The following is a 24,939-nucleotide window of genomic DNA, read 5'->3' on the forward strand; positions in this document are numbered from 1 at the left end:
CATGCGCATTTGAATCCTAAAGTCCCCACCCAAGACCCCTCCCATTAAAAATGGACAAAATTTTCAAAAACGTATGGGTTTTTTTTCTATAAAAACTGACGGAACTGTATGCACTTTTAAAAACAGTATACTGTTTAAAAACGCATACGGTTTACTTTTTTCCATACTGTTCCATCCGTTTTTTTGCCACACGGTTTTCTTTAGAAAAACGGATTGAAAACAGTATGGCAAAACGTAGTGTGAACCCAGCCTTATGCTGGAACAAAGGTCAGGCATGTTGAAATCCATTAATATTAAATTTTCACACATTACACATATAGGTCTTACAAGTTATGTTGACGTGCAAGTGTTAATGCAGTACTCTGACCCTAAACATCTTATCCCCTATCCAAAGGATAGGGGATAAGATGTCTGATCGCAGGTGGTCCCGCCACTGGGGACCCCTGCGATCTTCCTGCTGCACCCGGTGTTCATTTAGAGCATCGGGTGCAGCGCAGGAGGCTCATGATGTCACGGCCGTGCCCTGCTCCTGACGTCACAGTTACACCCCCTCAATGCAAGTCTAGACTTGCATTGAGGAGGCAAGGCTGTGACGTCATGAGCGGGGTGTGACCGCAACATCAAGAGCCTCCACCCTGAATCGCCAGTCATCCGGCACCGAGTGAAGTTCACTTCGTGCACCGCATGTCTGGGGTGCCGCGGCCGAGATACGGCGGGACCCCGCGATCAGACATCTTATCCCCTATCCTTTGGATAGGGAATAAGATGTCTAGGGGTGGAGTACCCCTTTAAGGACCATGGATTCTAGAAGTGTGGTTAATTTTATTCTGTGTCCACAATGGAGTTAGAAATGTTACTTCATCATTGTCTTCTTGTCTTATTTTCTACCCTTCCTCATTATATTGTCTTTTGTGTTCAGCTCTGGTCTAAAAAGGATAATAAAGCCCTTGGGCATGAAGATACACATGACCAAAGCCCAACTTGATGATAATATGGCAAAAATCTCCATGCCTGAGGTATACTTACCTCGAGTGCTAAGGTAAGCTGGTATAAAGGCCACCCAGACACTTAGAAAGGCCAGCATGCTGAAGGTAATAAATTTGGCCTCATTGAAGGAATCAGGAAGTCTTCGGACTAGGAAGGCAAGGATGAAGCTGATGGTAGCCAGCAATCCCAAGTACCCGAGCATACACCAAAAAGCAATAGAAGATCCTTCATTACAGTGAGCTATTATAACTCCAGGTAAGCTGGACACGTCATGCGCTGGGAATGGTGGAGAAAGGGATAGCCACGTAACAGAAATACAAAGCTGAATAAGAACACCCAACCCTATGACGAAGTAGGACATTTTTCCACCAGTCCATTTTTTCAAGCTGCTGTCCGGCTTGGTGGCTTTGAAGGCTATGACCACCATGATGGTTTTAGCCAAGACACAGGAAATACACAAGGAGAAGACCATGCCTAATGCCACCTGCCTGAGAAGACATTTCTCAGGTTGTGGATAACCAATAAAAGTCAATGAGCACAAAAAGCAGAGAGAGATGGACAACAGGAGAAGACAACTTATGGAGTAGTTATTGGCTTTGACAATGGGGGTAGTCTTATAATGGATAAAAAGTCCCAATAAGGCAATTGGGATTGTAGAAGATGTAATACTGGTCGCCATCAAAGTTTCTCCTAATGGCTCTTCAAAGGAAAGAAACTCCACCGCTTTTTGGAGGCATTGGTTCTGGAAAACATCTGGCCACTGGTCCAATGGACATCGGAAACAGTCGATGGAATCTGGTACAGAGGAGATGAATAAATCATGAATAATGCATAATAATAGCAGACATCTGAACCATGTATTGAATGCACGTTACACTGACATGGTGACCATTAAAGTGGTTCTCTGCCCCTAGACATCTTATAGCCTATCCATAGGATAGGGGATAGGATGTCTGATCGCGATCTCGGCTGCGGCACCCCAAACATCCGGTGCATGGAGCGAACTTCGCTCTGTGCCAGATGACTGGTGATGCGGGGCGGAGGCTTGTTACGTCTTCGGTCACGCCCCGCTCGTACGTCACGGCCCTGCCCCCTCAATGCAAGTCTATGGGAGTTTATGCATTCTCTATACCCTACCTACTAATCCCCGGACGGGAGCTGCCTATGTAGCTTGAAATGCATAGTGATATATACAGTAGGGTGTACTAGGGTTACGTCAAAGGGGTAGATCGGGCAGGGGTTGCCCTTTTTAGGGCGAGTGCCCCGCTGGTTCCCTGCGTGATCAGGTCAGCCTCAGACCACTGACACTCAGGGATTTCCAGGGACTTTTCTTTACACATTTGTCCTCTACCCCTTTACTTCAGTACCTTTCTACTTAAAGGGGTACTCCACTGTAAAATTTTTTTTTTTTTAAATCAACTGGTGCCAGAAAGTTAAACAGATTTGTACATTACTTCTATTTGAAATCTTAATCCTTCCAGTACTCACCAGCTGCTGTATGCTCTACAGGAAGTTCTTTTCCTTTTGAATTTTTTACCAGTCTGACCACAGTGCTCCCTGCTGACACCTCTGTCCATTTCAGGAACTGTCCAGAGTAGGAGCAAATCCCCATAGCGAATCTATCCAGCTCCGGACAGTTCCTGACATGGACAGAGGTGTCAGCAGAGAGCGCTTCCTGTGGAACACAGTAGCCAGGAGCAGTTGTGTGTGAAGCAGCTTTGGGTGTGTCCCTTTTTGTGTTTCTCCAGAGTTCCAGAGGCAGAGCAGGTGATTCACCAACCTTTCCCAGGGGTGTGGCAGGATCCTTGGGAGAGTTTTCCCTGCATGGAGCCCCTGGCCTCCACTCCCCGTTCTTCCAGGCTGGCGGGGGGTGGAGAGAAAACAGCGACAGCCATTTTTCCGGCCAGAGGAAGAAGATCTGGCAGAGTCTGCAGCAATGCAGGCTCGGCTCCTCCGGCAATGGGTGCCAGCCAGAGATCCAGTGGAAGGAAGGCGAGGAGGCAAAGTATTGAGTTGTGGGCTGAGAGAGGGCCCGAAGAGTCCAGCGAGACCTACTGCTCCCGCATGACCGCACGGTTTGCGGAATACGACCGCTGCGGTAGGGAGCTTAGGTTGATGAGAGAGGACCTGCGTGGAGCCCAGAATCTGGCATGCTCTGGGTCCAAAAAGAATAAACTGGAACTGAAAAAGAGGATTGCAGCCCTGAAGAAAGACATTGCAAAGATGGAGGAGAGGAGAGCAGAGATCCTGGAGGGAAGCGGTCTCTTCAGGGAGAAGATGGAGAACCGGGATCGGTTTGCCGCCATGAAATCCCCAGGTAAGGTGGAGGTGGATGATGGGGAGAGTAGTGGCGGTGAAGAAAGAGAGGATGGTGGTGTTGGTGTAAAGGAGGAGGAGGTGGAGGAGAAGAAGTTGGAGGAAAGTGTACAGGTTGTGGAGGATGATGTATTGCCTGACCCTACTCCCTGTGACACCCAGACCACTAAGACTCAGGACAGCTACATAGAGCCGGCTCAGGTGGCACTACCGCTAAGCGATAGTGAGGATGATGATGTGGAGAGTGAGGCTGGGGGATTGCTGAGGGCTATAGTGATGCAGGAGTCCCCAGCCCACCTCCAGAATTTTACATTTGGTGATGACCAGTGTGATGACACATTAGTAAAAAGAAAGGCACAAAAACAGAAGACCCAGGAAACTGTGCATTATGTGTTCCGTCCTTTCCAGCAGTCTGGGCCAGCTGCAAAGCTGGTTCAGGCTGCTGGGTCCTCTAAACTGCCAGACTCCGTTTCTGTGGTGGAACGGAGCCAGCATGGGGGATACAGCATGGCGTCAGTAAAAGCTGCAGACGCAATAGATGTGAAGCCCACCCATCCTGCCGGTAGGGAGGGGCAGGATGGGCTCATGGTGGGCAGCGCGAGTTATGCCCCTGGGTGCTCGGGGGGCGGTTCCCCGAGTACTGTGGGCATTACCGGCACTGCAGGGCACTCCCCTGTGAGGGGGGGGAGTGTCCGGGCGCCGGGATTATCCACAGAGCCTGTGAAGTCGGGTGAAGCAGCTGCTGGCGCTGTGGGAGGAGCTGGGGTGCGCCCGGTGGGGCAGTCCCAGAATCAGGATGTGATAGCAGCCATTAAGGAGAAGCCATCGGCGTCGACCCCAGCAGCGGCTAAGCCAGCACAAAGGGCTTTACTAAAGCCAGCCATACTACAAGTCCCAGCCAGCCCAGAATTTGTTAGTCAGGACAAGAATGTAGGATGTGATATTGATGGGTGTAGTAGTGTTGTGGGTGAGAGGAGTGTATGTGGGAGTGTCAGTGGAGTGAATGTTGATGGGAGTGGTAATAGTATGGCTGGAAATAAAGAGGTTGAGAGTTGTGGTGTGAATGGTGTTGTAAGTGGTTCTGGCTCTGGGTCTGGTCCGGCTGCCCCCCCGGCAGTGACTGCTCCCAGGAGCTATGCTAATGTCGCTGCCGGGGGTTCAGGGGGGTCCCCGTCTCCGTCCGGCCCTGGGGGCCATTTGCAACAGCGCCTCCTGGAGGCTCTACGCAGGGGTGACAGGTCGATCCAGGTAGAGGGAAGGGGTGAGGTCGACCTGTCTTTCTGGATAGAGAGGCATGGTTTGGGGGCTTTTCGAGAGAGAAATGGGGAGGTGGTCTGGTCCCTCCCGACACCCGGGCAGGACAATAACCGTAGGAATGTGGTCCGTCTGATTTGGAGGGGCGAGGATGCGTGCCCACCTCGCGCAAAAGTGGTTGAGCTCCTCCTTCAGATGGAATTCAGGGCGAATGACATCTTTGCCCTGATTCACCCCTATGGTTCGTCTGAGTTTGACGTCAGTTTCGTTCGGCCAGAGGGTCTTGAACTCTTCTGGTCGAACTACGAAGTGGCGAAGAACGAGCCCGGCTGGCGGGATTTCGCCGTAAAGGCGATTTCCCGTCAGAACTCTGTCAAGAAAGTGACCGTTTTGACCCGTAACGAGTCGCTTTCTTGTTATGACATCATGACCTGGCTTGGTCGGTATGGGGATGTGACGGACATGCCCAAGAAAAACTTAGATGAGCACGGGATCTGGTCCGGGGCTTGGACGTTTTCCGTCAAACTCAAGCGTTCAGGGAGTACAGTTGCCCACATTCCGTCAGCCGCCTTCCTTGGACGTGATAGGATCCAGGTCTTCTACCAGGGGCAGCCTAAGGTCTGTCACAGGTGTGGCAGCCCCACCCACTTTAGCGCAGCCTGTACTGTGCAGGTCTGTGCTTTGTGTGGTGGGGTGGGTCATCTGGCAGCATCCTGTAGGCAGATCCGCTGCCATCTGTGTGGTGTCCTCGGACACCCTTTCAGCCGTTGTCCTAGCGCCTTCGCCCGTGCAGCGGCCGCTCCGGCTGAGGAGAGCTGTGAAGTTGCCTCAGCTGGGGAGGGCACGGGCAGGGATGGGGGCGCAACAGGGCTAGTGAGGAGGAAAAAGGGCCCCGCCAAACTAAGGTGGGAGAAAAATCGGAGGAGGAGTAGGGAGCTGGAGAGTGCCCAGGTGGCGGGGGTAGCTCCGGCCCCTGCTCCTGAAGCTGGCCCTGTAACCACTGAAGCCCTGGAGGAGGACGTGCTGGATGAGGAGGTCAGGAGACTGCGCAAAAAGGAGGGCAATATGGCCGACACTTCCGATTCCTCCCACTATGAAAGTGTGGATGAGGAGAGTGGAGAGAGGCCTAAAAAGAAAGACAAGGGCAAAAGGAAAGGGAGAAAGAAGAGGTCAGAGCCCTCTGTTCCCTGTACTACGGGCCAGGTCCAAAACGGAAGCCTGATTGCCCCCCCTCTGATTGACCTGTCAAACCGGTACCTCGTCCTCGATACCATCTCCTCCCCCTCCTTGGAGGGGGAAGGTGAGGGCGGGGTGCCTAGGGAGAAGGAGCCTCTGGGGGGAACTGGGCCCTGTCCTATTAAGGCTCCTTCCTTGGAGGGCAGGGCTAGACCAGGGCCAGACGTAGACGGGGATCAAATGGACCAAACTGAATAAAAAAAAAGAACTAAGAGTGGTCCGGCCCTCTCATCTTCTTCGGGGGATGAGGGGGCTAAAAAGAAGGGAAAGAAAAAGTAAAGGGTGTGGCCGTCTAATTTAATCACCCTGTATGGCGGCACTCACCCCATTGACGCTGGCATCTATTAACTGTGCCAGCATAAAGTCAGATACGGCTAAATTCGCAGCCTTTGATTTTCTCGGCCGTGTTGAAGCCGATATTTTCTTTTTACAAGAGACCAGGTTGTCAGATCTAGCCTCTCTGGTAAAAGCCAGAAGAGAGTGGAGGCGCGGTCCCTCCCACTGGTCTCTTGCGGCTGAGCCGTATAGTGGGGTGGCGGTCCTTTTTACCGCTCCTGTTGAATGCCGACGGGTTATTGAATTAGAAATGGGGAGGTGCCTGATCTTAGATGTCTTCATGAAGGGACAAGAGCTTCGGCTCATTAACATCTACGCTCCGCAAACTAAGCGGGGCCGTTAAGATCTCTTTATGAGGATTAAGCCCTTTCTTTTTACAAGTCAGCAAGTGATCTTTGGAGGGGACTTCAATAATGTCACGAGGTCCCAAGATAGGAGAGGCTCCAATAGTCCGCTGACTTGTGATAGTGTGGCACTGATTAGCATAACTAGAGAAGCTCGCTTAGAGGACGCCCACATCCGGAGCCCCTCGGGCCACGCGGGTTTCACCTATCATCAAGGTAGTCGCAGGTCTAGGATAGATAGGTTTTATTTAAAGGAGAAAGCCGTTTCTTCCGCAGTGTCCGTGGTTGAGGTGGAGTTCTCCGATCACTGTATGATTTTGTTTTCCCTGAATGTTTCAGAGACCCCCCGGATGGGAAAAGGTTATTGGAAGCTGAATTCGTCCCTCCTGGAGGAAGCGGAGATAAGACAGTCCTTTGAGGATTTTCTTCAGAGTCAGGTACCTTTACTGGGCCTTTGTAGTAGTAAGTCAGAGTGGTGGGAGATATTCAAGAAGCGGGTTGCGGGGTTCTTCCGCCAGCTCTCGAGCCTCAGGTCCCTAAACAGGTACCGCCTGTATCAGGGTCTGAGGAGGAAACTCGAGCTCCTTGTCTCGACTGGAGGTAGCCGGGAGGATATCTCCAGAGTGAAATCCTTGCTGATGAGGTGTCAGTACGATAGGCACGCATCTTTGGTTTTTGAGAGGGATTTCGGGAAGTACCGCTCGCCCGACCCTTACAGAAACTGTAAGATGTCAGTGAGTAGTAAAGTCATTTCAGGACTGATTGATAGTACAGGATCTCTGAATCGGTCCAGATCAGGGATCTTGGAGGTCGTCAGATCCTTCTACTCGCACCTCTTGGGGAGGAAGGATCTAGATCGAGACAGGATGTCGGCTTTCCTGGCTGAAACCATTCCTGAGCCAGGGGTAGACCCTTCTCTTGATGTTTTGGCAGAAGAAATCAGGGAAGAGGAAGTGAGACAGGCGATCGAGGGGCTCGCCCCTAAGAAGTCGCCAGGTCCGGATGGCTTAACATCCGAGTGGTACAGGACCTTTAAGGAGTCTTTAGCTCCCCTCTTGACTGAGGTATTCAATGAGTGTTTCTCCTCGGGCACTCTGCCAAAGTCAATGAGGAGGTCAGCCCTGATTCTTCTGTCAAAGGGTAAAGATCCTACCAGTATTGAGAATTGGAGGCCCATAGCTCTTCTCAATGCGGACAGGAAGCTTCTGGCTAAGATAGTGTTTAATCGGCTGGTGAAGTTTGCACCCCGGCTCCTTTCGGGGGCCCAGCACTGCTCTGTTCCAGGCCGAAGCACCTTAAGTGCTGTCCTTAGTGTCAGGGAGGCAGTGGAGCGGAGTAGTGCAGGTCTTTGGAAGGGGTACTTGCTGTCCTTGGATCAGTCCAAAGCATTTGATCGGGTGAACCACGAGTACCTCTGGTCCGTCCTCCTGAGATATGGCTTACCAACTACTTTTGTTAATTGGCTTAAGATCTTGTATGCAGGGGCAGAGAGTTTCCCGCTGGTGAACGGGTGGTCTGGCTGCTCTTTTGAGGTGGGATCCGGAGTCCGTCAGGGTTGTCCTTTGAGCCCGCTTTTATACGTGTTCGCAATCGATCCCTTGGTCCGGAGGGTAGATTGTGGGCCGTTGGCGGGAGTCGGGATGAGTCTGGCGGAGCCGGCTGTCACCCAGAGAGTGGTGGCGTACGCTGACGATGTCACTATTTTCGTCTCCTCGAGAGAGGAGGTCGATGTGGTGATGTCGGAGGTGGACTGCTACTCGGAGGCATCCGGGTCTAAGATCAACCGGGATAAGTGTGAGAGTCTCTGGCTGGGAGGGGGGGATCCCACGTTTGATCTCCCGGACACCCTCTCAGGGCCCCAAGAATCAGCAAAAGTCTTAGGCATCACATTCGGCCAGGATGATTATCCCACCAAAAACTGGGATGGTAAGCTCCAGGATGCCGCTCAGAAGGTGGACCAGTGGAAGGGTTGGTCTATGACCCTCAGGGAAAGGGTACACCTGATCAAATCGTACCTGCTCCCCTTGTTTATCTATCTGGGCAGCGTATGTATCTTGCCAGAGGCTTACTACACTAGGATCTACAGCCTGTTTTTCCAACTGTTATGGGGGAACAGGATGAACCTAGTCAAGAGGGAGGTTACGTACCGCACGAGGAGACTAGGGGGTTTATCTATGGTAAACCCTGTGGTGTTCTTTACGAACACCTTCTTGAAAGCCAACATCGCAAACCTCTGGTCAGAGAGGGCTTCTCCGTGGGTACTCTCCTGCAGGGAATGGTTTCGGCCTTTCTTCCAGGAATGGGAGAGAGGAGGGCGAGTGAAGGACCTCCGTACGCCCCATGGATATCTTCCGGCTTACGCTACCCCGACTCTGAAGGCGATACGTCGGTGGGGTCTGGGAGTGTGGGAGATCAGGACCCAGTCAAGGCAGTTCCTTGACAAACGGGTTCTGTTGACCCACTTCCAGAAGCCTCTGGCGCTCAGGGACTGCCCAGGTCGGGATCTGAGGGTGGGGTTGTATCTTTTGAACATGAAAAGGATCCCCCAGAAGTTTTGGGACTTGGCCTGGCGCTGCTTTCAGGGGAAGCTATATGTAAGGGACAACCTGAAGTGTTGGAACTCTGATGACCGGGGATGTCCCCGAGAAGAGTGCGGGGATACGCTGGAAAGCATGGACCACTTCCTGCTTCATTGTCCCTTTAATATAGGGGTTTACAACCGGGTGGGCGCTTCCATTGGCTGGAGTCAACTTGCCGGCCTTACCTATCCGGAGTGGGCTTATGGGGCATTCAGGTCCCTGGGTGGCCGAGACCGGGGCACTTTATTCTTAGTTAGTTTAGTGGTTAGGTACTACACGTGGAACGCACGGTGTTTAGTGTCAACCCAACAGAAAATCCTCTCCGAGGTGGAGGTCTGTAGGAATATCACCGGTGACCTTGGGAAGATTAGGTCTTTGGAGTATGGCAGTCTTGGTACCAGTAGGGCTTCTCTCCTGTGGAGAGGTTTTTCTTTTGATGTGCCCTAGGTACTAGGCCCTTAAGGTGAAGTACCTTATTTTGGCCAGGGATAGTGTATATATCTTAGGGTGAGTATAGGGTCAGTTTCATGAAGGGATAGTGATAGGGTTAGAGGTTGAAAGGGAGAGAAATTTCAATTTAATTTTATCAGGATTGCCATCCTTCTTCCTGGTGGGGGGCTATGCATGTCACCTTAGCCTTTTGTTTTGTTTTCTATGGATGGATTGTAAAGGGCTTGCAGGCAACCAAACTTGGGCCTTGTGGTTTTTGTGTATTGTATTGTTAATATTGCTTTGTTGTAGAATATGTATATATTGTTTTGTATATATTGGTCTGTTTACATTAGGTGGGTAGGGGTGTATTTTAGGTTGGGTGGGGGGTTTTTGGGGGGTGGTGGTGGTGTGTACCCAGGACTGGACTGTTGCAGTGGGTACTATTTTGGGGGTCCGGTATGGGTCAGTTGTGGACAAAAACTGTGACCTATGGACTCTGACTCATGTCCAGAGGGAGTGGTGGGTGATGGGATAGTTTAGTATAGGTTGGTTGTTTTTCTGTGTTATTAAGTTGTTTGTTATGTATATTCTGTATGATTTTATGTATAATTTTTTTTTTTTTTTTTTTAAATATAATGTCATAATTATTTTGTGAGAAAGGCAGTCGGACCAGTTTTCAGTTATTATAGCATTGTGTTAAGAGTACACTATATTTATGTCTGTGTTTATGTTTATGTTTGTGTCCCAGTGTGAATTAGTTTTAGTTTGTGGGTATATGTATGTGTGTTTGGGTGGGGGTGGGGGGGGGGGCGGGGGGGTGGGTTGGAGGGTAGGGGAAGTTAAAAAAAAAAAAGAAAAAAAAAAGAAAAAATGTGTGTGTGTATGTGTATGTATGTGGATATGTGTATGTATGTATGTGTATATATATATATATATATATATATATATATATAGTATATAAAAAAAGGAAAAAAAAATATAGATGTATAAAAAAATAATATATATTTTGTTATCCAAGTTGGATTATTTTTGTTACGGCAGCTAGCCATTATTTTTTTTTTTTTTTTGTCTTGTTATTAGGGGGGGGGGGGGGGGGCAGTGTGGTTATGTTTCCTAGTTTGGATATTTTTAGTTTTTGATCCCAGCGAGGAAAGCTTTATTTATGTTCATTAGGTATGTGTGTGTGTGTGTTGGACTATAGTAGGTAATGATTTATTTATTTATTTTTGGTTTATCTGGGCTGGCCGGTTTAAGTTGTTATTTTGAGATGAATAGTTTGTTGTTATGTTCAGTTTTGTTAATTTTGTTACAGTGAAATGAACTTGTTTTGTGTTTTGTACTTTTATAATAAAAAAAAGAGTGTCAGCAAAGAGCACTGTGGACAAACAGAAAGGAAGTTTAAAGAAGAAAATAACTTCCTGTGGAGCACACAGCAGCTGATAAGTACTGGAAGGATTAAGATTTTTAAATAGAAGTAATTTACAAATCTGTTTAACTTTCTGGCACCAGTTGATTTAAAAAAAAATAAAGAAAATATTTTCCAGTGGAGTACCCCTTTAACCTTCTGGACTTCTATATCCCTGATTGACTACACGGACCTTTCAGAACTGATGACAACTACTAGCCAGAGGTGAGAACCCGTTTACTTTTGGGTCTTTATTACCTCTGATCTGTGATATGTAGGTTGTGTTTTGGCTCCTGGATTGGCTTTGTGTATGTGGGGTATGTGTATTGTATTGTTGGTTCTAATAAAGGTTATACTTTATCAGGATGTGCACCCCTTAGATTAATCATTTGGATTGCCTGATTTGAGGCACGGTAACTACGGTAATTGTAGCTGTTGACTTCTGGTCCATTGAAGTACCTGTCTGATTGGAGATATCTCCTGGAGAACACTGGATACACTGGAAGCAGCACACGGGCTTTCCAGGTATTGTGGCTTTTCGGAAGCCTGAGGGACAACTGTGACTGCAAGTAGAGACTGGGATCTGGAGAAGAGAAGAGCAGTAAAAGGGAGAATACAATGATCCCTCAACTTACAATGGCCTCAACATACAATAGTTTCACCATACAATGGTCTTTCCTGGTCTTTTCTGGACCATTGTAACTCGAAACCAGACACAACATACAATACTACAGACAGTCCAGATCTGTGAGAACATATCAACGGCTGAAAGAACTGACCAATCAGAATGGACATTCACTGGTAAAACCCCTGTATTACTGAAGTGTATGCACTGACTGGTGTCTGGTAGCACCCCCTACGGTACAGGGAGGTATTACATGTTCTGTACTCTTTACCTGTGCCAAGCTGCTCCTTTGGACACCAAGTCAGGGCGTCTCCATGTTACTTTTTTAGGACACTGCATGTACTGTACAGGACCCTGAAGAAGCTCCTGTCCTCTACATAGACAGTGATTACAGCTCCCAGCAAATCTTTCTTACTTTTATATGTAAGGATTTGCTTTATCTATATTAGTTATCTACTTATTTGTGTTTAATCCTCACTTTTTCCTATTTTTGGATGACATTTTGGTGGCTTCAGAACCAATTACCAGGTTTCCATAGAGTTATGGTTTCAACATACAATGGTCGTCCTGGAACCAATTAATATTATAACTTGAGTGACCACTGTACATTAAATAATACAACATTCTATACAATCCATCCACTTGTTGGGACTGGAGAACAACACACAATAGAGCTCAAGGTCAGGGTGAAGTACGTAAAGCAAGCTATCTACAAAGCCATAGGAACTATACCAGTCCACCAGGTCAGTGTCAGCCATACCTGCTCTTGCCTTTTTGTCCATTGAATGGCGCTGGTGTTTACCAAGAATTTGTTTCCGTGTATAGCGCTGCCATCGTAGCTGCCCACTTTTACCTGCTGAACGTTTCCCTGGGGTGTAAGCTGCCAGTTCACAATATCATACACTGCAGGAAAGTCTCCGTTGGAATCGAAGTAAATCTCTCGGTCATCAGAAGTGGTGAAACGAACTGATCTCATAGAACGTAGGATCTAGAAATAAAATCCATATACTTTAAAAAAAATTAAAAAAATCTTATATGATTGGGAGTATAGAGTAGAAATCACCCCTGGACACCATTTTATACTTTACAAATACACTAAATTGTCAACTTCTAGGACCATCCTTCTCATATTGGCTAGGATACCCCACCCGCCCCACCAATAGTTTAAATTCATAAAGGGGTATTCCAGTAAAAAACTTTTTTTTTTTCACATCAACTGGCTCCAGGAAGTTAAACAGATTTGTAAATGACTTCTATGACTAAATCTTAATCCTTCCTGTACTTATCAGATGCTGAAGTTGAGTTGTTCTTTTCTGTCTGACCAGAGTGCTCTCTGCTGACATCTCTGTCTGTCTCAGGAACTGTCCAGAGCAGAAGAGGTTTGCTATGGGGATTTGCTCCTACTCTGGACAGTTCCTGAGACAGACAGAGGTGTCAGCAGAGAGCACTGTGGTCAGACAGAAAAGAACAACCCAACTTCAGCAGCTGATAAGTACTGGAAGGATTAAGATTTTGCAATAGAAGTCATTTACAGATCTGTTTAACTTTCCGGAGCCAGATGATATGAAAAAAATTGTTTTTCGCTGGAATATCCCTTTAATGAGATTATTAAACAAGGTGTTAAAGGGGTACTTCGCCCCTAGACATCTTATCCTCTATCCAAAGGATAGGGGATAAGATGTCTGATCGTGGGGCTGCCGCAGCTGGGACCCCCGCGATCTCTGTGCAGCACCCAGTGTTTGTTCAGAACGCTGGATGCGGGTGGCGGGGGTCGTGACGTCACGGCCACGCCCCTCGTGACATCACACCATGCCCCCTCAATGCTAGTCTATGGGAGGGGGCGTGATGGCCGCCATGCCCCCTCCCATAGACTTGTATTGAGGGGACATGGCATGAAGTCACGAGGGGCGTGGCCTTGGCAATGTACGTGAGGTCCTAGTGCCAACTGATTCAGGAATTGGAATCTCCGGACAGGATTTTCCCAGGCCAGAAATTCCGTAGTGTAAACCTAACCTTAGGGTCCAAGCACACTAGATTGATTTTCAGCACAGATATGTGTAGTGTATCGCAGTTCCAGCAAAGTAAATGAGATTTTAAAAAAAAAAACAGTGGCAGGCAGCTAGGGCTGTAAAGTAACTAACTAGGCCATAGTCCCCTCTCCCAGTCCAATGTTAGGGCTCCGTTCCACCCCAATGCTTTCGTTTACTAACCTTGATGATGCGCTGTCCCGCCTCTCCTGATGATGTTCTGACCCCACTGTAGCTGAATAGGGACATCACCAGTAGAGGCAGGACAGCCTGTCATAGAGGTTAGTAAATAAAAGTATTGAGGTTGAACAGAATTCTAATGCTGGACCTTAAAGGGGTACTCCGACGCTTAGACATCTTACCCACTATCCAAAGGATACAGCATAAGATGCCTGATCATGGGAACCGCCCCCGTGTGATGTCACGCTCCGCCCCCTCAATGCAAGCCTATGGGAGGGGGCGTGACGTCCATCACGCCCCCTCCCATAGACTTGCATTGAGGGGTGGGGCGTGACGTCACACGGGGGTGGAGTCGTGACGTCACGCTCTTTCGCTCGCGTGGTCGGGATCTGAAGCCTCCAGCGTTGCTGGAAGCCATTGAGGTGGGTGCTGCAGCCGAGATCCCGGGGGTCCCCCGTGATCAGGCATCTTATCCCCTTTAAAAGGTGAGTATTGCATTTGTGGTGTCCTGGTACAGGACCTGGTCCTGTCCCTTTGTCTAAAAACCCCTCAGCCAGAGTCCCTCCATGTCAATAGGGCTCTCCTGTAGGACTAACCCCTAGTCGCCTCATATAAATGGTATTTAATGTATTTATATATATTTAATAGGCTACTGTATACAGGAATACCTCTGTATAGGACCTTAGAGGTCACGTGCCTTTAATGAAATTGTACTATGGTTTAAGGACCTTTGGGTCATGTGATACCCAGAGTTCACTGGGTCAGGACTGACAGGTTATGATGACCAATGAGCTTTGTTACATTGAGGAAACCACACCCTGGCGTCACGACAATTAAGGGTTAACACCAATATACCCTACACTATCACTGCAACAGCCCAGACCACCACACATTATTTATATAGTTATTTTGTATACAGCCCCAGCTGCCTGCCACTAACTTTTTTTTTAACAAATCAGACAACCTGTTTATTATAATAAATAAAAAATTATCGGAATTTTGTATTTGTCATAGTCGGAACAACCCCTTACCAAGTTATTTATACCGTATGATAAAATAAAACCAAATCCCTAAATACTATGCAACTCATTCTACTTAAAAACAAAAAACAAACAAGAACCTTAAAGGGGTGCTCCGGGAGAAATAAAATATTTTAACATAATATACAAATATACAGATTTGTAAATGACTTCTATTTAAAAATCTTAATCCTTCCAGTACTTAGCTGCTGTATGCTCCAGAGGAAGTTGTGTAGTTTTTTCCAGTCTGACCACAGTGCTCTCTGCTGACACCTCTGTCCATGTCAGGAACTGTCCGGAGCAGGAGAGGTTTGCAATTGGGATTTTCTCCTACTTTGGACAGTTCCTGATACGGCAGAGGTGGCAGCAGAGAGCACTTTGGTCAGACTGGAAAGAACTACACAACTTCCTCTGGAGTATACAGCAGCTGATAGGTACTGGAAGGATTAAGATTTTTTAATTGAAGTAATTTACAAACCTGTTTAACTTTCTAGAACCGGTTGATTTGGAGGGGGTGTGGTGTCACATCATGAGTGGAGGGGGCGTGGTGTGACGTCACGTCTCCAGTATCGGAAACAAAAAGGTTTCGGAGACTGGAGACGCAGCCCCGCATAGAAAGGATAGGGGATAAGATGTTTTTGGCCTGGAATACCCCTTTAATAATGCAAGATATGAGAATACCTGCCAAGGATGATACGATATGAGCTCCAAGCATTTTTCCAACGAAACGAAACAGTCTTTTTGTCTATGAGTGATATCATCCAAAGCCCATGCCAAAGCATATACTGCAATGTAGACACTGTAAGTCACCCTTAGGATGCCGATACTGTTGAAGGTGTTTGCGAGAGTTTCTTGACCTGTGCATCTCCTGGTACTGTTTGGCAAAACAGCTCCTGGTGTTTCCCATCTGCAGCCAAAGTTTGCCTCCCAAAATTCCATTAGATAGATATCATCCGGGGTCTTCAAGGGGTTAGAAGCACTGAGGAATTTTTTGAATCCGGGAATCTGTCCACTGTGTAATGCGAATCCGAGAGTTCCCTGAAGTATTTCCCAATACTTCTCCTTGGAGACCAACCCTGATGTTGACCACGACTCACTAGCTATCCAAATCTTCCCTGTAATGTTACGTCTAAGAAGTTCCTCCGCTACCGGTAGAAGATTGGATCCACTAGAGAAGACAACAACAACAGTAGCATTTGAGTCTGCAATGACCTTCGATAGGTGTAGAGCATTTCGATCGGGTCTACTAGTGAGGATGTACTCTGTGAAGGCAACGCAGACCCCAGACCTGATAATCTCTGTCTTGGTGGCTCTAATACCATCAAGTCCATAGTCAGTGTCCTCAGCGATCAATCCTACCCAAGTCCAGCCAAAAAAGGCCACAAGCTGTGCAAGTCCGTGTGACTGGAAGTTATCACTAGGTACAGTCCTGAAGAAGGAAGGGAATTGTGTCTTATCACTAAAGATAGAGCTTGTGGAAAAATAACTTATCTGCAAGGAAATTGAGAGACAATAGTATTGGATATTAATGACATTGGTCATGACTACATGGCTGATTGAGGTATCCAACCATTTCCCATTCCTAAAAAAAATTTAGTCTTACCATAAAAACTAATCTAAGCCTTCACCCAACATCAAGCAGTGCAATTGATACGCACAATCCTGGTGCACCCTGATCTAGGTTTTTGTTGGCTTTTCATTGGTCACAAGTATAATTTTAGATTCGATAATGGTTTTCTTTAGGTGGCACGCATGTTCTTTTTTTTTCCATTGCCACGAATCGTGCTCAAATCACCCAAGTGCAAGTAAAAAGTGTTCACAAAAAAGAATGTGCATGAGGATGCGGTCCACAGCCCTTCTCCTAAAGGAGAGAGGCGCCCCCAACATACCGAACCCTTCACCTCCAGGCCAAAAGGGACCTGCAAGTTTCCAGGTACAATGGGGGAGATTTACCAAAACCTGTCCAGAGGAAAAGTTGCCCAGTTGCCCATAGCAACCAATCAGATTGCTTCTTTCATTTTTAACAAGGCCTCTGCAAAATGAAAGAAGCAATCTGATTGGTTGCTATGGGGAACTGGGCAACTTTTCCTTTGCACAGGATTTGATAAATGTCCCCCTAATGTCCCTTTTTGCTAAAGCTACTTAGGGACTGAATTTGGTACCTGGGGTACAACTAGGCGTTAGCCCAGATGTCCACTGAGGAACTGTTAAAACCTTTGGCTTCCCTGCCAAAGCAGGGATACCCGGGGATAGGCAGGGGGTGAGGAACCTGAGTTAGTACAGTTAATGGCACATTATCAAATAAAGGTGATGATGGATAAAGACTAAATGCATCATACAGCCTGGGGTGGTATTGTATCTACTTGGGGAGATCTAATGGGTGGGGAGTATTTAGGAATAATAGTCCTTGAGAAAAAGTGTACAAATACCTCTCTTCCTGTAGGTGGCTTGGCTACCCAGTAAGTCAATGACAAACCCTTTATAGAGCCTTGAGACATTATTTAGATTATCAGCTCATCAAAAGACCCCAGATGTTGACTGCACCCCTTGCGTAAGAACGTGGTCCATCGCAAACACTCTTCAAAAAGAGCAGGATCCCCAACGCTCAGAGTCAGAAGGCCCTGAAAGATTCAGCGAACAGTAACCTGCCTTCATTGAAGCTCATCAAGAGCCTATTAGCTCTGGCGTTTGCATAGGCTGCTGTCCACGCATACCCCAGAGCTCAACAGTCTAGGTGGAGCCAGGATCAAAAGGATACGGAACCTACTGGCTATCCTCCACCTTCTCCAGCCCTTGTGCCACATGCTTGAATTGCTCCTATGACAGGACTTGCAAATTGGCAGAAGCAAAAACAATATACAACATTTACCTGTGGGTAACTGTAGAGTCCTAGAAGTCTGGCCAATGGTAGTGAGCTGGCAGAGCTGGAGTCCCCAATAACTCCCCCTAGGGGTGTAGATTTCCTGTGACATCGGAAGTTTGGTATGGAACTTTGACCCCTTCCAGTAAGAAGCCAGTTAACCCCTTCTAGAGTTCTGCCTGGTGATGCACATGAGTCAGACAGATGGACTCCTAAGGTCAAGTTGGGGAGAATATAGTATGATTTATTGATCTCTGTGACTGCCAAGAGCAGGGACTGGAGCCATTGGAATGTGAGGGGAACAAACCTGCAGGAAAAAACAAGTGCAAGCTATATTGAGCCTGGGACAATATTGTGGTGGCCCAGTAGGGGAGGTGTTACCCCGAACCCTTGCTGCCCTGTCAGGCAGCCTCTCTTCAGTGTCCCCCATGTAAATATGTTTATTTTGTATTATACTGTGTAATGTTTGGAGAAAGCGTTGTCCCTTTTAGACTGTTTACCATGTGAGTTGTCATGTGATTGTTACCCAGAAGGTATCAGTGATCTGGTGACTTAAGGGTGACCAATGGGATCCCCCCAGAGCCGCCCCCATAAAAGCCCTGGGTGGAGCCTCTGCTCTCTCTCTCTTGCTTCCTGCTGAGGTCCAGTCAAGTCGTGCCAAAGAGTATGTCCAGAGCCATAGGAGGCCTCAAGTCCAGTCTGCAGCCACAAGCTACAAACCTGCAAGTAACCGCAGCCACAGTCTTGTCAGTCACAAGTCAAGTCAGTCACAGTCATCATTTGTCAAGTCAATGTGGCTGCACTAAATTTACCTCATCTACTACAAGTCCCAGCAAGCTATTAAGGTCTCTGTGTCACTGGTCACCTCCGTGGGCCCTGGCTGAACTGTATAGACTTTTCCACCTGTCTAACCTCAGTAAAGCTAGCGTTCTCCGTAACTTGGTGTCTGAGTCATTATTGCCCCCCGTGCCGAGCCCAGGATCCAGCGGTATACCTTAGGGTGGTATTGAGGATAAACTACGCCCTGGCGTCACAAATACAAGGGGTTAATGCCATCTGCCCCTAGGGTAATTCCATCTGCCCTCATCACATATCCTGGTCCTACTTGCATTTACTCATAGTGTGTGGCTCCATGTTCTCAAAGTTAACATTAAAGGGGTACTCGCTGGGGGTCCCGCCGCTGGGGATCCCCACAATCTAGCATGCAGCACCGACCTGTGAGCACTGCAGGAAGTGCTGGAGGCTCCAAGTTTTATGCCTCCCGACCACGGGGATGGAGTATTGTGATGTCACGACTCTGCCCCCGTGTGATGTCACGCAACGCCCCCTCAATGCAAGTCTATGGGAGGGGGCGTGATGGCCGGCACGCCCCCTCCCATAGAGTTGCATTGAGGAGGTGGGGCGTGACATCACACGGGGGCGGAGTCGTGATGTCACGATACTAAGTCCCCGTGGTCGGGAGGCATAAGACCTGGAGCCTCCAGCGCTTCCTGCAGTGCTCACAGGTTGGTGCTGCATGCTAGATTGCGGGGGTCCCCAGCGGCGGTACCCCCTCGATCAGACATCTCATCCCCTATCCTTTGGATAGGGGATAAGATGTCTTAGGGCTGGAGTTCCCCTTTAAGACTTCCATATTGTAAAAAAAAAACTGCACTCCATGTGGAAATGCATGTTATTGCAAGTAAAAATAAGTTTGGACCCTATCTTCCTCAAGACCAGAAGCTTGTCTTGAGGAAGATAGGGTCCAAACTTATTTTTACTTGCAATAACATGGATTATTGCCTATTTTTACCCTATTTTTTACTTCTGCAAGCTCCTAATCCCCTATGCAAAATCCATAACAGAAAACCCACCTACCATGTGTTTTTTTTTTATAATACAGTGGTCCCTCAAGTTACAACATTAATTGGTTCCAGGACGACCATTGTATGTTGAATCCATTGTATGTTGAGACCATAACTCTATGGAAAACTGGTAATTGATTCTGGAGCCCCAAAATGTCATCCAAAAATAGGAAAAAGTGAGGATTAAAGAAAAATAAGTAGATAACTAACATAGATAAAGCAAATCTTTACATATAAGAGTAATAGAGATCTGCTGTGAGCTGTAAATCACGGTCTATGTAGAGGACCGGAGCTCCTTCGGGGTCCTGTACAGTACACGCAATGTCCTAAAAAAGTAACATGGAGCCGCCCTGACCTGGTGTCCAAAGGAGCAGCTAACCCTGGCACAGGTAAAGAGTACAGAACATGTAATACCTCCCTGTACTGTAGGGGGCGCTACCTGAGAGAAATTCAGTGCATGCACTTCAGTAATACAGGAGTTTTACCAGTGAATGCCCATTCTGATTGGTCGGATCTTCCAGCCATTGACACGTTTTGCAGATCTGGACTGTCTGTAGTATTGTATGTTGTGTCTGGTTTCAAGTTACAATGGTCCAGAAAAGACCATCGTATGTTGAGACCATTGAATGTTGAGGCCATTGTATGTTGAGTGATCACTGTACTGGTACAGGTACCAAGGGTCGGGCATACACTACTATATCTCCTGGTCATAAATTAATTTTCAGACTATGACTCGAATTAAGATTTGGACAAACATTTACAAGACAAAGGATCCTCTACTCACGTGTTGCAGGTCACATTAGGTGGTGGGTTTTTGAAGGTCAACTCATGGTAGGTCCTATATACATGGACTGGGAATATGCCCCCAATTATAATGTCTCCATCTCGATACAGGCCAGAAATACTGGACCCCCGGACCTTGCACCCGTGGTCTATCCCCACTCCTCCAGCACTTGGAATAAGGAGACAAGCTAAGAGCAACAAGCCTGGAGTTAACTTATGGAAGAAAAGGGCACCACACAATAATACCGCCGGCTTCAAGAGAAAGGGAAACAGCATAGCTTTCCAAGACTGGGAATACGAGGTAGAATGCAATGTACTGAGACAATAAAATTTTTTAGGAAAATTATATATTCACAACTAAAGAGAAGAAAAGAAGAAGACAGGTATAGGGACTGGAGGAGTATTAGGGCAAGACACACAGTGTCCCCAGCTCTTGGCCCCTCACTGATAGTTGTTAGGTTGTGTTTTCTCCTTTTATATGAAGAGCTGCCCAGAGGGATGGAATATTACGTGAATTACACATAAATGCTTCGCAAATACTAAAGGGACATGAGATCTCTCAGGACTATGGCCACCAGCTGGGCTATCACATGGGATTTCCATCAACTAATAAGTCTTGAGGAGATGATGGTGGCGTAAGAGAGGTTAAAATTTAATGTCTCCATCTTAAACAATGTTTTGGGCTGTTGGAGGAGATCAATGCAAACATGTAGAAGACATCCAAATGTGGCCTTTGTTTGATCTGAGCTGAGTGCTCCAATGCTGTAAGGTCATGGTAGTGTGGTTGGGTCTACATGCTATCATTGCTCCTAAAGGGGTACTCCTGTGCCCCAGCCTTCTGAACATCCGGTTCAGAAGGCTTGGAGCAGCGGACACTGCTCCAAGCCTTCTGAACCGGATGTTCAGAAGGCTGGGGTACTGGAGTACCCCTTTAATACTCTATAGTAAAGCACCCCCTGAACAATTATATTGGTCCACTCATTACATTGAGCTCAGTAGGGTCCAGGGTTTTGGCCGTGGCCACTGCTCCAAGCCTTCTGACCCAGATTTACAGAAAGCTGGTGTACTGAAGTACCCCTTTAATACCCTATAGTAAGACACCCCCATAACAATTATGTTGGTTCACTCATTACATTGAGCTCAGTAGGGTCCAGGGTTTTGTCCGCGGCCGCTGCTCCAAGTCTTCTGAACCGGATGTTCAGAAGGCTGGGGCACTGGAGTACCCCTTTAATACCCTATATTAAGGCACCCCCTGAACAATTATATTGGTTCACTCATTACATTGTGCTCAGTAGGGTTCAGGGTTTTGGCCATACTTAGAACCCACTGCCCATAGGGCCCCATGATCAGAACAAGATTGTGACCTAAGTTAGTGCCCACCACCGGTAGATAGGATTTTGGAATGGTAATAATCTGAGTGTTGAATGTTTTTTTCTTCTGTGTTGCTCATATTTATGCTTTTAGGGGGAGATTTATTTTTAGCAGGGCCTCTGCAAAATGAAAGAAGCGATCTGATTTGTTGCTATGGGCAACCGAGTAACTTTTCCTTTGCACAGTTTTTGATAAATCTCCCCCTTAGTTCTTGGCGGTTCTCTATGGGTCTTGGACTTTCCTGCCTCTTTGTCTACTCCTCCTCAATCTTCAGTCCTTGGCCTTCATTCATTAGTCGTCAGCCATTTCCAAGCTCCTGGACTGGTAATTCCTTGGCAATTTTTTTTTTTAAATAGAGGAGATGGTCCTTTCAACAGCTTTGTATTGATAGTTCTATGAGAAGCAAATACACCGGCACATGCACCACTAGTAGTCTCAGCGATCACCAGGATTGAATGCCAAACTTCAAGCACTCACCATTCATGGGTCATTTATTACAGGAATCGGTGCATGTACACAACTTCGACGGGCCAATCAAGGAGTGAAATTACAAAAAATAAGAAGAAAACTGCAGCCAGCACTCACCATTCAGGGGTCATTTATTGCAGGAATCGGTGCATGTACTCAACTTTGACGGACTGATCTAGGAGCACAACTTCGACGGGCCGATCAAGGAGTGAAAACGCAAAAAATAAGAAGAAAACAGCAGCCAGCACTCACCATTCAGGGGTCATTTATTGCAGGAATCGGTGCATGTACACAACTTTGACTGGCCGATCAAGGAGTGAAATTGCAAAAAATAAGAAGAAAACAGCAGCCAGCACTTACCATTCAGGGGTCATTTATTGCAGGAATCGGTGCATGTACACAACTTCGACGGGCCGATCAAGGAGTGAAATTGCAAAAAAATAAGAAGAAAACAGCAGCCAGCACTCACCATTCAGGGGTCATTGATTGCAGGAATCGGTCCATGTACACAACTTCGACGGGCCAATCAAGGAGTGAAATTGCAAAATATAAGAAGAAAACAGCAGCCAGGACTTCTGCACATGACATTGATTTCATTAGGCACCATGTTCTTTATTTCTCCTGTGGTGGTCCTATAGAAAAAGGCTGCCCCATAAATTACAGCTGATTGTTTAGGGACCTACTAAAAGCAAAAGCTTCCTCAATATACATCCATATAAAGACGCATTCTGGCACTACTGACCCCATGTCTCTTGGCTACATCAATCATAGGAAGAAAATTCAGCCTACACCTGCTCCTAAGTCTGGGCTTCTGTTGGTGGTGTGAGTATGAAATCGTGTACAAGAGCAGTCCAAAATCTTTAATAGGAAATAAAAAAAACAGGACTTCCCATTCACTGAAGATACTTTATTTATTCATTGCTTGAACACATCCACCAGTGACAGAGGGCGGACCACAGGTGCAGGGGTGTTACTTGGGACAGTATAGTTTCCTGCTCACGCACTTCCTCCAGCCAAGTCGGAACGCTGGTTAGGATTTCGGGCTGGCCCCAGCAAACTAGACAAAGCATCGCACGGAGTTAATGTGGTGACCAACTGGTACTAATAGTGTTGATGTATGGTGGGGTGCTGCAACAGACAGTGAGTGATTCGTGACGCCAGGGTAGTGTACCCTACCACACACAAAGGTGTAACAGGGCCAAGCACTGAGGAAATGAATACTCCAGATGCAGGGTTATGGAAAACTTCCTTTACTGAGGATCACTGACAGATGTTAGAGTCCTTAGCAATTTAGGGGGGGGGGGGATGTAGAGGAACCCAAGGAATCATTAGGCCTTGCTAGGACTTGTAGTGGACTTTCTTACCTGACACTTAACTTGACTGAGCTTAGTTACCGACTTGGCTGAACTTTAATTGCTTGAAAGATTGTTACTTGTTACAAAAGACAACTAACACTGACTTTAGATCTACAGAGCATCCATTTAAATTCTCCTACCGGCAGGGTTTTGAACTAGACCTTTGGACCTCAGTTGTCGGAGGCTTTCTACTTACATTATCCTAGACTGAGGCTATGGGGCCCGTCAACACTCCAACTCCTATTTCCCACAGTTACAACCTCAGCTTCAACTAACTCCTAACTAACTTGACCCCTCCCTGACTAGTTAAAGGGGTACTCTGACCCTAAGATGTCTGATCGCAGGGGTCCCACCGCTGGGGACCCCTGCTATTTTGCATGCAGCACCCACCTCTGGGAGCTGCACGCAGCGTTGCAGCCTCGAAGTCTGCCGGTTCACGACTACGGTGCCGGAGTATTGTGACGCCATGACTCCACCCCGTGTGACATCATGCCCCGCCCCCGCAATGCAAGACTATGGGAAGGGGCATGATGGCTGTCATGCCCCCTCCAATAGACTTACATAATGCGAAACAACACAGCACTTGGAGCAGTGGAACCTAGAACAGACATTTTATGAAGCACCGGAGGCAGAATTTACCTGACAGGGCCATATTCTGTACTGGAACACCACAGTAATAGAAACATATTACACAGTAATATAACTTGGCATCATGGCGGAAGAAGAAAAATCGTGAAATACCCCTTTAACAATACATTGTCAATGTATATAACGGAAGACACAATCAAGTACATTACACAAAAGTGCAAAACATGGGGGTACCACATCCTATACTTAGAAATATACTTTTGCCCTTCTCACTAAAATATGTACAATGTTGGTCAATAAAACAAAATAATAGATGACGTCCTGACATGCAGCATTCTCATAGTTAAATTTTGTGGATCTAAATCACTATCCACATCAATGGCTATGATCTTATGCAATTAAAGCCTGTGATGATGTGATCATTGATGATAATGATGTTGACTAGGATAGGCATCTTAATGACATGACTGAACTAAAAGATGTAAGATTGGAAGAGTTGTCATGGGCTCACTAGATCATCTTCTAATCACTACAGAATGAATGTAAAATATAAATATGTATATTTTTTTTATTTATAGCTGCGGTTAAATTTTACATGATCTTTTGTTTCTTGTTGAGTAACATGTAACAGGGTTTGTGTCATGGTGAGAAGGGATATGTGCAAGCCCTGAGCTCACCTATAGCCTTTGTCCATGCCTACTTTATTATCTTTTCTTAAGTGACAGACCCCAAACTGGACAACGGTCCCTATACTGAATCAGCAATGTTAAAACAATAAAGTATAAACACAGTACAAAAGTCAGGGATCAGGTGAGGACACTATGGATTAGCCACAAACTGAAAGGCAAACAAGAGAAACATACAAAGAACAAACTAAACAGCAGCCAGAATAGCAGTACAGTACAGAAACAGTAAGCAAAAAGAGTAGTT

The 24,939-nt window shown here is 46.9% G+C and overlaps 1 protein-coding gene across 1 annotated transcript; it reads right to left on the bottom strand.

Annotated features, from left to right (window-relative positions):
- Positions 1–877: 877 nt before the first annotated feature.
- Positions 878–24,703, bottom strand: LOC130367274 (extracellular calcium-sensing receptor-like). Its single transcript, XM_056569679.1, has 6 exons — positions 24,687–24,703; positions 17,610–17,907; positions 15,422–16,231; positions 12,275–12,502; positions 11,349–11,472; positions 878–1,782 (listed from the first exon to the last, which is right to left on the bottom strand). Exons 1-6 carry the CDS (start codon positions 24,701–24,703, stop codon positions 878–880), a joined length of 2,382 nt encoding a protein of 793 aa, XP_056425654.1.
- Between the last annotated feature and the right edge of the window lie 236 nt (positions 24,704–24,939).

This window comes from Hyla sarda, chromosome 4, assembly GCF_029499605.1.
Source record: "Hyla sarda isolate aHylSar1 chromosome 4, aHylSar1.hap1, whole genome shotgun sequence".
In the NCBI taxonomy this organism is placed as follows: domain Eukaryota; kingdom Metazoa; phylum Chordata; class Amphibia; order Anura; family Hylidae; genus Hyla; species Hyla sarda.

What these genes read in the sequence shown, in the direction of transcription:
- LOC130367274 (XM_056569679.1), bottom strand. An exon ending in GACTCTACAGTTACCCACAG is followed by an intron (nt 16,232 to 17,609) that starts GTAAATGTTGTA and finishes ATTTCCTTGCAG; the next exon opens with ATAAGTTATTTTTCCACAAG. An exon ending in AGATATCTCCAATCAGACAG is followed by an intron (nt 1,783 to 11,348) that starts GTACTTCAATGG and finishes CCTCTGTACCAG; the next exon opens with ATTCCATCGACTGTTTCCGA.